Raw genomic sequence first — 14475 nt, 5'->3', positions numbered from 1 at the left:
TTAAAAAAAAAGATGGCCGACGCGGTAAAATTTTGTTCTTTCTACTTTTAATTTTCTATTCTAGAATTGCGATCAGGCGACTTGCGTTTCTATGGAAGAGCGTCTTATAAATTCAAAGGCCGGTAAAAAGCGAAAATATACCGACGGCGTCGGAAAAATATACAAGAAATTTCCTATGGGCATAGTAACGCAGATTTTGTTTTTAGTTTGAAGAAAAAATAACACACACGCGCGCGCGTGCGCGCACTAATAAACAAGTACTATCTTAAAAAGAAAAAAAACAGATAGGCGACGCAGTAAAATTTTGTTCTTTTAACTAATAATTTTTCTACATTTCATGCAAGAAAATAACACATGTGACGCAAGTTCAATATTCGATACAGGTTTTCGAACGCCACTGAGACATCAGTATTTGCCCAATCGGGAAAAAGAATTGCGATCAGGTGACTTGCGTTTCCGTAGAAGATCGTCTTTAAGGTCAGAGAGTGAAAAAGCGAAACTATATTGACTGCGTCGAAAAAAAAACAAAACAAAATTAAGGAAACCCTGCACGATCAGACATTCCAAGGAGGTGACACTGAATGAGTAATCAGGGGAATCAAAAGCGAAATCAAAAGAATGTAATTCAGGGACAAATAGCAGACATGAAAAACAGACACTCACAACAAAAAAATAGAATATCCAAACAATACATATAAAATAACAAAACTAAATGAGCAAATCGGACTTTTATGAAAATCGAGGAAAAGGCTGAAGGAGAAGCGGTTTCCTAAGAAAAACTAGGACAATGTAAAATTTCTTGCAGAAATTTAATACTACCCCGTGGTTAAAAAAATTAACTGTACTTTTAATCAGCGGCTCAAAGTAGAAATGATATATATCCAATCCATGGATATTTTTCACCTGAAGCTAGAGTTAGTATTTACATACCCTCAAATGGCGGCTATGCAGTATATTTCTGAATAAGAATCAGGCAAAATGTGTTTATAAGTGTGGCAAAGGAAGAAAATAAAAAAAACAAAACAAAACAAACACAATACAATACAAAGACAAATAAACTAAAAAAAGAATAAAAAAAATAAAAACAAAACAAAAAATACAAAAAAATAACCGCATATGATCTTATTGTATTTTTCAAGAACGTGCACTATATTAGCCTCCAGAAAAATAAAACCAACTTGACAAAGGGTTTATTAATAATATCAATTTATAGATCAAGCATTATGGATAAATGGCTGTAAACGTCTCCCGCAATTTCCCTTACCTCAGCAACAAAAATATATCTACGTCTTAGATGTTCAGATAATCGAACAGCTTTTCGAGTGTTTCTGGATATCGTGTTTTTTTTATGTCACGTGATTAAGTCATGTGATACATGTATCTTTCAGGTGTTCAAAATGACAGGCGGAGAGCAACATGTGCTTGGTGAGAAAGGTAAATATGCATTTATCGTCTTGTTTACTTTTGTTGAGTTTGTCCATTAAATGGCAGCCAATGTCGCTTCTAGTATATCGAAGTACAGATATATATTTAATGTAGATGAAAAAGTGTCGTGTCAGCAAAACTTAAAATAATGTCGACTCCTCCGTAATTACTTATTACATGTACGTAAATCCTGATACACATTATATATGTATCTTAAGACCAATGTCCTTGATAGTTTGAATAAGATTGACAGTCGTACAAAGGTATAACCCTATTAGCCTCAATTCCTTTGTCCACATATCCCAGTGCCCCACTAGGCACTACCTTGAAATAGGCACCCATGTACTTTTTGATATGTGTATCTAATATGAATTTTTTCTGTATTCAAGGTCCTCCAAACTTCATCCTTATATGGATATATGATGTGGGATTGGGTCTGAATGATGTGCCTAAAAAAAGTTGTAATGTAATTCTTCGCAATAAGGTGGGGTGGGACACCTCAAATGCTTAGATGATTTCCAGTTGAAATCTTGCTTGTCACACCTACATGTACATATACATGTGCCTAGTTCATTTTGGATTCATTTTCCCTGTTTGCTGATATCATATAAAATTCAATAGTGTATTGAAGTTTCAATTCAATCATTTTAAATTATATCTCTTTTTCTGTTAATACATGTATTTCAATAAGTTAACGTGAAATTGTGCATGTGCAGAGCCAATTACTTCTAGAACTGAATGGTAGCACTAAGCAGACATATCGTTTTCCATTGTAATTATGAAAATTCCTACAAATTCTTGCCTTTTAAAATGTGTATGCCAAAATTTACCTTGCCTACAAAAGGGGTAGTTGCTTTTGTAAGCCAATATGGCATAAGGGTCTGAAAAATTTCCAATGATATTAGAACTGTCAAATTTGCGAAGTAAATTTTTTGTCATTCCCTCTGTGGGACTCGAAACTCGTACAGCTGTGACATCTATTGCAACACCGCCTGCACAAAGTCCAGCGCGCTAGCCCACTTGGCCAGCTAGGCTATAAATACATGTATATTTTCAGTTTACGTATGGTTATCATATAGGATTATAACATGTATCTCTTGATAATCATGTTTGTCACAAACGTGGTAATGATAAATGTTAGCAGGCCAAAATTTACATGGATGCAGATTGTGAAATAAGGAGTAGACTGCCAGCCTAAGATTAGTGAATATTGGACCACTAAAATTATGTAAAAGTGTTTTCTCTATTCCATAATTAGGCACAAATTGCCTAAACCTGTAAACTGTGACTTCCGACCAGTAAATTATTTTCTTTGATTGTGAGGACTGAATTATGATAACCATATGAGGATTACCAGTATATGTTAATTATCAGGTAGTTTCTTATGAATGATTATCACTTTTGGTTATGTAGTTAGAATCATAAATTAGTCTTGTCTTGAAATACAAGAAACAAAAATCAATCAATCAGAATAAGACAGTTTTCTGCAGATTGAAAAAAAAACTGGTACATGTATATTACATGTATAAGTTCTAAATATGATGTACGCAAATGTACATGAAGGTTTTGTTTAACAGGCCTTTCTCTGTTTTGTCTATACATATACATGTACATGTATGACTTGACAGTGATATCAGATGGAAAAAAAATGTTGTCCAGAAAGTCCTAATTTGGGAAAAAATAAATCATGGCTCTGTTAACTAAACAGGAAACAGTAACATATTGTAGGAAATAATAAAGTGTATGCTTTTGGCCCAGGTGTGTCATGGTTTTTCCAAAAAAAACCAAAATATTTCCAAAATTAAAATGATTTACTGATCTAGGTAGTGATAAAATTATTTGCTAATTTTTTTTTCCACCAGAAATAGCCAAACTTGAGGCTAAGTCAATTGAAGGTGATGATGAGTCACAAGTATGTCTTGGTCAGCATTACCTCACATTGGCTGATTCTGAGGTGGAGAGAAAGGTTAATGGAGAAAAGGCTGTAAAATGGTTGATCATGGCATCTAAACAGGGCAATGATGAGGCAACAGAACTACTACAAAAATGCATCAAGACAAAAACAGGTACAATTGTGTAACAATTGTATGTTTACAAAACAACTACAAGTACTCATTGCAATAAATTTGCATATTGCATCATTGCAAAATTGTGTAAAATGCATGATTTCCTTGTTAATAAAATAGCACTTTAAAACAAGCTTCTCTAGAAAATAAAGTAGTTATTGCATTAATATTTTGGGATATAATATTATCCTTCATACACATATCACTTAAGTTAGTAACACTTGCTTGCTTGAAGTGTAAAAATTGGACAGTATTATTCCAAGCAGATTTTATATTGTACAAGCTTGCTAACTCTATAATTACTGTGTTTTAATATTAAACTCATTTACTTAAAGTGATTCTTGTCAACAAAACAAATATTTATTTTGAAATTATTGGCAGCTGTCATTTGTGTAGAAATTAAGAAATGCTTAAAGTTGAACATGTCAGCTGAGTACATTGTACATGTATTTGGGTCTGTTTTATTACTGTGATTTAAGGTACTTTAACTCATAAGTAAACACTCAATTTTCATTGTATCATGGATTCTCAAAATCTTATTAGATCATGGAGTTTTGAATTCTTTAACTGCAGTACAATGTCTTAGTTTTCAACAGAAATTTTTCATATTGTTTGCTCAGGAAATTTAAATTCACACACTATGCTTTTGAGCAAAAATTCCTGGTATCCTATACCACAAAGGTTCATGGTATCTTACACCACAAAGGTTCATGGTATCCTATACCACAAAGGCTCATTGTATCTTACACCACAAAGGTTCATGGTATTCTATACCACAAAGGCTCATGGTATCTTATACCACAAAGGTTCATGGTGTCCTATACCACAAAGGCTCATGGTATCCTATACCACAAAGGTTCATGGTATGTTATACCATGAAAATCCATTTACCTCAAATATCCATAGCATGCAATATATATATATATATGTATACAACAAAAGTTCATGGTATGTTACACCATGAAAATCCATTTTATGCTTTACCTCAAATATACATGGTATGCTATAAATGTGTACCACAAAAGTTCATGGTATGCTATACCACAAAAATCAAATATTTATACCTCATGACCAATAGTTTGCCATTTTGTGTGTAACAATTGAGTGTAATTGTTTTCAAGGGATGACAGATGAGAACAAAGAAGATGTAGAATGGTGTGTCAGTACAAGTAATCTGGAGAAAAAGGTCCGCCAAGCTGCACGAAAATTATACACAAAGATGAATGATACTCATAAAGAGGTTCTGACAAAGGAGGATTACATCACTGCAGTAAAAAAAGTTACAGGAGGGGATGTGCTGGAACAGAAACTCCTACTAGCAGCTGGTAAAATTTTTAACATTCCATAGCTCACCAAAGCAGTTTTTATTTGGAACTGTAAATGTAACTAAATTAATAAGACTGAAAACAGAAAAAGAAAACAATGAGATGTTAGATCATTTTGAGTTTGTGACTGTCTATATGTATTACTTGAGTGAATATGTATGAAGTAGTCTCAATACGTGCACATATTTGCTTCATTTTTTACTCCTGCTTTGTTCATATTAATCATTGTGACAGTCCATCCATTTGTTTGTCTGTTAAACCTTCCCAACTTTTCATCTTTTTTTTGCAACTACTCTATCACAGCCACTTGATATTTTGACAGAAGCTTTATATAGGTATGCCATATCATGTGATTCAATTTTAGACTGAAGCAATATCAACTTCCTTGTTGATGACTTTGATCATATGGTTACTGTGGTTTGGAGCTGGGTATCCTTTAGTGAGCTAAGTTCACAGCTGTTCTAGGGGTATCCTTTTATAGTGAGCTAAGTTCACAGCTGTTCTAGGGGTATCCATTAGTGAGCTAAGTTCACAGTTTTTCCAGTAAAAGTTTTATTTTATGGTTTTTGTACAAGAACCTGATAAGGCTGTTCCCTATTACTGTCAAAAACATGATTACTTTCCCCTATTTTCCCCTGAAATCCCCAAAACATTATTACTTTCCCCTATTTTCCCCTAAAATCCATAAAACATGATTACTTTACCCGATTTTTCCCTGAAATCCCCAAAACATGATTACTTTCCCCTATTTTTCCATGAAATTACAAAAATCATGCTACTTAATCTTTTCAGTACCAGTTTGACAAGTCAGGACACGCCAAATAAGGTGACTTCTATTTTTACCTCTTAAATTCCCATTTCCAACACTTCTCATATTTTGTTTTGCAAATTGTCAATTTTGGGGCTCATGTGTAGAGCTTTATGATGAATAATGATGAATATAATACGATAATTTTCTTACAAATTTACCAGTTTCTTATATATTTTAATATTTTTCCCAAATTATAAGGCACAGACACCTTTTAAAAAAAGTTATAAAAGTCACTGGGATATGAAGTATTGTACATTGTACCACAGGATTTCATTTCAAAAAAGGTTTCATTATCACATGTATTTAGGAATGGGGTCAACTACACGCTCGTAAATATGGACTTATTACAAAGAATGTGCAGCTTTAAAGTAGAAGATTTGACAGAATTGTCAGTTCATTGTTAATTAAATTGCTGCCTTCTGACATGTTTTCATAATAACCCTCATTACATTTATAGAGATAACCTAACCCCCTTACCTGGGAAATTCTTATGGAATAATGATGCAATTGAAAATTATAAAGCCAACTTGCAATGTGAACTAATAAAACACAAACAAAAAACAAGCATTTTAAACCTAATTATATAACTAAAGAATGTGTGTATAGATCTCTATACAGCTGTAGTGTATCACTAAGTTTCATCTCAACAACAAATTCAGGCTAAGAATGATTTTGGAGGTGTTTACCATATCATTGAAGAACTTGTGGGTAAAAAGAGGCCAAAAATCAACATATTTCTGATTTCTTAGTATTAAATTGATTTTTTTAAGTGTATGGATCAATAAAATTGTATTGGTTTTATACCGCAGAATGTTTTGACGGAATGAAAGGTTAGGACATGATTTTTCTTTTTGGAATAAAGTGCCAAGAAGGGGTCTGAAGGTCATTAAAAAGTTACTTATCTCTTATGTCTTATTGCAAATTCAACAGTTCTTTGACTACTTTTCTATCTTTGGTCAAATCTTTGTCAAACATTGCAATCAGAACTACAGAGCTATATCAAGTTTGAATGCTCACACGCGATTCCCAACTGTTCAGGGTATGACCTCTTCTGTTTTATCAAACTACACCCTGTGAAGCATTTTAGCCACCTCTAATACACTAAGTACTCAACTGTGCATTCACCCAGCTGTTTTTTTTTTCAGGGAAGAAGATTGGTGACACTATAAATGAAACAGAGTTTGTGAAAGTTCTTTCCAAGAAAATTCAAGGGAACATAACTCTAACATCAGGAGAAACAGAGGAACATTCATTGGAGTATAAAAGTGCTGGCATCGTTACCAAGGTAATTGCCATTTCTTGGAGAAAATAAAACTAATGAGAAAAGAATAGTCAGTATGTGAAGGTTGTCTTATGGATGTTGAAAAGTGACTTTTAACTTTGTAATGACAGGCAGTCCAAATTTTTTTCTACCAGTGAAGATATGTAACTTCATACACTGCCTTTAGTTAAACATTTTAGGAGGTTTGGTCTTCTGCTTTTCTGTTATACAATTGGCATGTTTGGTCCTATGCTTTTCTGTTATACATATAGCAGGTTTGGTCCTATGCTTCTCTCTAATACAATTAGCATGTTTGGTCCTATGCTTTTCTGTTATACAATTAGCATATTTGGTCCTGTGCTTTTCTGTTATACAATTAGCATGTTTGGTCCTGTGCTTTTCTGTTATACAATAAGCATGTTTGGTGCTGTGCTTTTCTGTTATACAACAAGCATGTTCGGTCCTATGCTTCTATGCAAATCATTGTCTTTTATTTTAAAATGTAATTGATTTGCCTGACAATGTTAACTTTTACAATATTTGATATCTCTCTTTTTCCACAGAGTTTCTTTACTTATACATTACTATTTTCTAGATATACAGATACCCTAAGGAGACTTTTCAAGCATTGTTTGAACAAGGACTGGAGACTGTGTCTAAAGAAGGTATGGATTGGGTTACCTCTCTTATTCCAACCAATCAGATTTATTTACTGGTACTGTTCTACATGTATAACTTCATTACAACACCAATGATTCTGTTGATTGTACCTTTGTTAGTGTTTTACATCAGTGTCATGGTGATGATTGTCGCCACATTGCAGATGTTCTATAAAAAGAAGAAAATGAGAGATGCAGCTGCTCTTGCTAGTGTACTAAAAACCTATGATGTCGGTGTGGATGTTAATGAAACTCGGTCACAGTACTCCTGGAATTCACTAACACCATATCTTGTTTTCTTTGGAGCCCTGCCATTAGCTGTGGTAAGCTTTTCCCTGGCTAATAAGATGTACATCCCCTGTTCTGAGTTCTGTATACTGTGTATGGCCCTGGCAGGAGTTTGTTTTACTGCACTTAGTGATAGACATGATATGTTGCTGATAATTGCTGTCATCTTAAACCTGGTTGCTTCATTACCAACATTTTTGCACAATTTTCCAAAGATTCCATATGTAACTTCAGCAGTCCAGATGGCTCTTGGTGCTGGTATTTCCATAGAAGTTGGAGCTGGATTCCAAATAAACATAGGATTACCAACTCTTTGTTATATCATTGTCCCTGTAATGTTTATCTTCATGGCAGCAAAGGGATCGTGGAAGGGAACATACCAAGTATTAGTGCCACACCTAGTTTGTTATTTCTGGTGGCATCTGATGCTATCTGTTTTCCCGTTCACAACATGGAGAGGCCTGATCAGATCTACTGTTGGATACTTTTTCCTACCCATGCTGATTCCCCTGGCAATTATTTTCATAATGCTAGGATTTGTTTACATTGTTTACCGTTTATTGATGACAGCCATATTTGGTAAACTGATTGTAACCTTACTGCTTGGTGGTCTAGCTTTACTGCTGTCGCAAACCAAAACTCTGTTTGGCAAGAAAACTGACAAAAAGCTTGGCACAACAAAGAAGATTGTCATGGGAGTATTTGCTGTCCTGGCTTTACTTCCAATGATATTCGTCCAGCTTCCATCAACAAAAAAACCATCTAAGACTGTAGTGACATGGGATGAATACCAAAATCTGTGTGTTGGATCTGATGCCAATACTGTCCCAAACCAACTTGCTTGCGTATCTCTGTCTGGATCCAGTGTGACATGGACTGGTGTATTCAAAAAAGCCAAAATCACCAAAATTGAGAACAGTGTGGAGCCATTACTAAAGGGAATGCCTGGATTTATTGCTAATTATCTGAGATGTTCTTATGGTGAGGAATATGGTGATTGTTCCAGTGATGAGAAATCAACAAAAGATAAAGAAGTCTGCACTCTTATGACATCTTTAGGCCATGAATGTCATCTCCACAGACATGATACTCATTCTTTCTCTCTGTCAGTTGATATGGAAGCTGGAGACATAACAGTTCCTGTAGGTATCACAGCTGCTAACAGCTTTAAAGACACCATGGCAGCATTACAGGTGGATGATTCTGTGGAGGTTTCAGGTGTATTAGTTGACGGTGCAGGATCATCATCCCCACAGCTCAGACTGAAGAACATCAAAACATTAAATCGTCAATTAGATGTCATGGCAATGATTAACGAGGATGATGAGGATATTATCTATAGATCTGTTAATGAGGCCGTTTCTGTTGGATTTAATTTTTTCTGGTACCCCTTGGCAGAGTATATACCAGATAAAGGGTTCCTAGCAGTAGTGGATGACCAGGAACCAACCGTCGTGTCTTAAAAACCCCTTTAATATTTTCTTTCTTCCCAGCTGTCTTCATCTTCATAACTCATTTCTATTGTATAATACTTAAACAAATACATCCCCATTTTATGAATTTCTTTATCCTCCCTGCTGCAGTATGAACAAAAAATGCCTTTTTTGCACCTCGCAATATGATTAGTCACAAAAAATGTGTATAAAATACTGTGTATTTTCCTTCTAAACAAATTATTATTTACGTTTTCTTTTCTAAACTGTTGAATCTGTACCTTCAAGTTGTATGTTTTAGATGTGTTTCTTCATACATATTTGTAACGGAGAATTATGAGATATCAAATGTGGTTAAATTAACCATAATTTTGTTTAATCACTTCCATTAACAACTTTACATTATGGCATAATAAAAAAGATGGCTGTTGGTAGCCATAGTAACAGCATGGTATTTGCCTACAGTAAATGTAATATCATTCTGAATGGAGATGCATCTTAATTTATTGTATTTTATCACATAAAATGTTCATATAACTATTGTGTTAGAGTTCATGTGTAATTGATGCAAAACAGATTTTCACATGAATTTTACATGAAATTTTTATTGAAAATCATGTTATGCAAATTTCTTGTGAAAATCACACGATTTCCAAGTTACATTCATGCTACGTTATTTTCCTGTGTAACTCAAGGGAAAAAGGAGAATGATCAAATTGTTGAACCATGGAAACAACCATTGTATTACTGAGGGTTGGCACCATGGAAACAACCATTGTATTACCGAGGGTTGGCACCATGGAAACAACCATTGTATTACTGAGGGTTGGTACCATGGAAACAACCATTGTATTACCGAAAACAGGGTTGGCATTTCATGCTTGATAATTTTTTTTGGTTTACATTAAATATATTTGAAGTTTAAACTAACACTTTGATTAACTTGGATGCAGTTTTTGTTTCAAGTATACTCATATTTTGTGTGCAATTACTTAGGTCATAATCTTTTTACACAAATTAAGTGGTTTTTTTTTTTTTCATTCCCACCTCATCCCTTTTTGTTAATAAATTGGTTGGTGCCTAATAATTTGTTAAATATATTATTATACAGATTTTTATATTTACATAATAGTACACTTTTTGTCTTTTTGTACTAGTTTTATATAAGGTCTTTAAAGTTAAAGGACCTTGTAGGTAATTACTTGTTTTATGTCCAACATAATCATATCAATTTACTATTGACTATTGTTAACTTGTATAGGTCTGTCAGTACTCTGAGGTACTATTCTCTGTAAGAATCGGGCTGTGGATGAATCATGGTGCAAAACAAATACACGTCTTTCCATGAAATCTTATTCAATATGTTATCAGAAATGCATTTTGCAGAAATGGCATTTATTTCTATTTTAAGTGTCAGTAATTGCAGGTATTAATAATATGAAATACGTTACAATTTCATCACCAAAGGAGGATAACTCATATTTCCATTATGATTCTATTGTAACTTTGATCTTACTTTCCTGCATCCTCTGACACTTCTGAGATGAACGTACTGTAAAACTCGCCATTCTGCATCCTCTGACACTTCTAAGATGAACGAATTGTGAAATTCGCCATTCTGCATCCTTTGACACTTCTAAGAGGAACGCTGTAAAACTCACCATTCTGCATCCTCTTTAGCTAACACAACTGTCAACTTCTAACACAACTGTCAATTTGTCTTCAGTAGAACATGTACTATGTGTCAATGTTGTCAAATTGGTGTGGTTTTTTTCTGATTTTCATTTTTTTTCAATTTTGCCTGATTCTAACAGAGTCCAGCACTTAAAAACAGTTAGTACTTTTAATTGCACTTTTAAGGGCATGTGTCACTTAATGGGAGTTTTCTCAATCACATCTCAGCAAACAACATGGTTAACTTCATGGAATAGACTTCCCTTGATTTAATGACAATCACCTGATGAACTTCTTAAGGTAATTGTCTGGACAATTGACAAGTATTTTTTATGAGTTAACATATTTAAACAAAGAACCTGCAGGATGAGTTTGTACAAATATGTTAATAAGTAAGGCGTGGTATATATGTTTTTAACAAAACATTATGTCAGTATAAATTGGTTGTGGGTGTGCCATTTAATTAAACTACTGCTTATTCATTATTATATCTAAAAAATGGATTCTCTGGAAGATGCAAGCTGAAGATAAATTCAACTGTACATAAGTATTTCTTCAGGCTATTTGAAATGATTTTATTTTATTGTTGGTTTGAAAACAATGTTAACCACCTTAACGCCTACCTCGCCTACCTCGGAAACAATAGTGAAAGTTGTCATAAAGTAGCCTAATACTTTGTATTAGCAAGTTTTCCATATAAGGAAAACAAGATGTTGGTGGGGGGGTTTCTCTCTTACATGTTGTGATGGTCCAAAGGTTAAACTATGACCTTCTATAGAACAAACTATGGTATAAAATTAAATCTTCATGTTTCACCATTATTTTTGAAAGTGCACAATTTTAAGTTGTTTATTAGGTATTAAGATTGAAGGAAAAAACTAAATTTACATTACAAGTAGATTTAAACTTTCCAACAAACTTAGACTAATATAACTATGTAATGATAGAAAGTTTATTACTAATTATACATTTAACTATCTATGACATAAGGTAATGGTCATTCAATCAAGGGAGTGAACTATTTTACTGGCTATATATGAATACTTTATTATCTGTAGATCTATATGTTAATCTGTCTGGTTGTCAGTCTAACACTCTATTAAGGCTTCAACACAATGCTGGTCAACAGCTTAATGAAATTTTTCCAAATACTGCGTTATTAATTCAATTTTGCTCATTAGTTATTAAATCCTTGAAAATTTAAGATTTTGGACTGTTTTTAGAAAGTTATCCAGTTTGCTATTGCCTCTTTTTGCATTTAAGACAACAAGTGGAGGAGAAATATACCATCTGCTAAACTTCCCTCGAGTTATCCAAAACATACAAATGGTAAATGTATTTAGTGGAACCTTCATTGTGTATTATAATTATCTGTATGGGTATAAACAAAATACTGTTTGCCTCATACACAATGCATATGTTTGTCCACCGAAGTGTAATTAACCTAAAAAATGACTGATAATCACTTATTGGTAAATGATGTATTGGCATACCTACATTATCAATAATTTATCAAGTTTTAAATGTGTATTGTCTGTTTCAAGTTTTTAAGCCTTATTCTTTAGCAATATTTGAACAAGAATATTGATATTACGTTGACAATTTGAAATACCAGCTTATTCAAGGGGAGATAATCCAACTTATGGGTTTCAAATCTCAAAGGCTTGTAAGCACAGCATCATTCCAGTGGATATGGATTGGTTAACATCGATCATTATAAATGGGCACAAATAAAGGCTGTCAGGTCAATACAAGAGGAGATTATTGAATTGTTTTTAACCTCTACTGGGTCCTACTAGGCTGAAGTTTTGACAGATGTTTTGTACATATACTTTGGTTTATCAGCTAAGTTACAACAATGATGCAGAATTCAGACACGTCTTACTGCTGAACTAAATTAAACCTTAGAGGTTATTGTTAAGTTTGAAAGTTGTATTTGATGATATTAAGCTATTGTGATAATTGTTTGTTTACTAAATGCTAAACACCATATTTTTATTATTTATCATATACATTGTAGTTATGGGGAGAATTATCAATATTATATATATATATATTTCACATTTTGTTACTTTTTATATATGAATATTTTTACTTTTAAAAACTAACAAAGTAAAGACGTGTATACATTGTGTGCCTCATGTTATATGTTGCCAAGTCTCACTTAATTTTGCAATACTTGATTTTTATTATTTTCTATGTGAATATTATGTTATCAGCTTTAAGTACAAGTCTTTATGAGATTCAGGCACATTTTTTGAAATCTGAAACATAAATGACTAAACCTGTTAAACTGACTGTAAATTTATAATAAGAATGAATGGTCCATAATACCACAAGAGACCGCACTTTGACATCTGCACCTTTACAAATTGGAGTATTTTTCATTAGTGTTTTTTAAGAATAATATTCCTCTCCTGTTACTGTAAAATAACGATTTGAATGAAATCATCACACAAGAAGTTATGACAAATCTAGTGTTCGTTTCTTTCTTCTGATAGTTATGAAATAGAATGGGCCTTTATTTATTTCTTGTCATGTTACATTCACTGCCTAGCTCTTTTCGTAAATATCCAAACGGACGTATAGGGCGGGATTTCATGACCGTGTTATTGTTATTGATTTGCAGTAATATTTGGCTTGTTTATGGCAATTCATTTTTTTTCTTGAATTACGACTACCTCTATAGTTACTGTAACTGGACCCCGTGTGATAAGTTTACGACAGGATTACTTCAATATTACGAAAAATGCTAGATTTATAATAAAAATACCCAATTAACTATCACAAGAATTACTAGGAAATGAGAAAACTTCCATGATTCTACACCAGTGGTCAGGAAAGATTTTTTTCTGAGGAATCATTTTCTTTTTTTACTTTTTTTTTACAAATATTAAAGAATTTAATGGACTATTGTTTAACATTCTAAGTAAAATTCAGTTACTCAAATGGACAATTTTCAGCTTCATTTGGCCTGTAGCCATTGGCCTTAAGTGCCCGTCCCATTCACTGTTAGTCTAATGTTGTGTAGTATTGTACAATTGCTCGAATTAATTTAATGTTACAATAAACCTAAATGCTACTTTTAAATTGTTCAGAACATTCTATAAACGTTTTTGTCTATAGCCTAGTTCTTTAACAAAAAATATAAAACTTATTTGTGCCATATTGTAGAATTTTCATCTGACTTTAGGTACTTTGCTTTTTTAATCTATGCAATTTTGTTAACCCTTAGATAATTTAATAAAGTTTACCATGACATTGTGGTTTTTTGTTTGTTTTTTTTTTATTTTTCTTCTGTTTTTGGTTTAATGTTCTTATACGATGGCATTTGTACTTTATTGAAGGAAGTTACTTTTTTAGTTTTTTTTTGACTGTTTATAGATGTAATATAGCATATGTAAAACTGGATTGGTACAGCATGCAACTTGACAGTGCTGCTGAAATATTGATATGACGGTGGCAGTTAATCTTTGTTGTGTTCATCTATTTTCCATGTCTGGTCTTGGATTAAATTCTTTACAAGCCGAAAC

The 14475-nt window shown here is 33.1% G+C and overlaps 1 protein-coding gene across 1 annotated transcript; it reads left to right on the top strand.

Annotated features, from left to right (window-relative positions):
• Positions 1–1365: 1365 nt before the first annotated feature.
• Positions 1366–14208, top strand: LOC148602235 (wolframin-like). The gene is made up of 5 exons (XM_088553484.1): positions 1366–1434; positions 3288–3491; positions 4613–4816; positions 6773–6912; positions 7484–14208. The coding sequence occupies exons 1-5, from the start codon at positions 1398–1400 to the stop codon at positions 9296–9298; spliced, it is 2400 nt and encodes a 799-aa protein (XP_088409610.1). The 5' UTR covers positions 1366–1397; the 3' UTR covers positions 9299–14208.
• Positions 14209–14475: the final 267 nt, after the last annotated feature.

The sequence above is a fragment of the Perna viridis genome, chromosome 11 (genome assembly GCF_037379345.1).
Source record: "Perna viridis isolate PV_CMFRI_1.1 ecotype Kerala chromosome 11, ASM3737934v1, whole genome shotgun sequence".
Taxonomy (NCBI): Eukaryota; Metazoa; Mollusca; class Bivalvia; order Mytilida; family Mytilidae; genus Perna; species Perna viridis.
The sequence above is the reverse complement of the archived record's forward strand: the minus strand, read 5'-3'. Positions and strand labels throughout refer to the sequence as shown.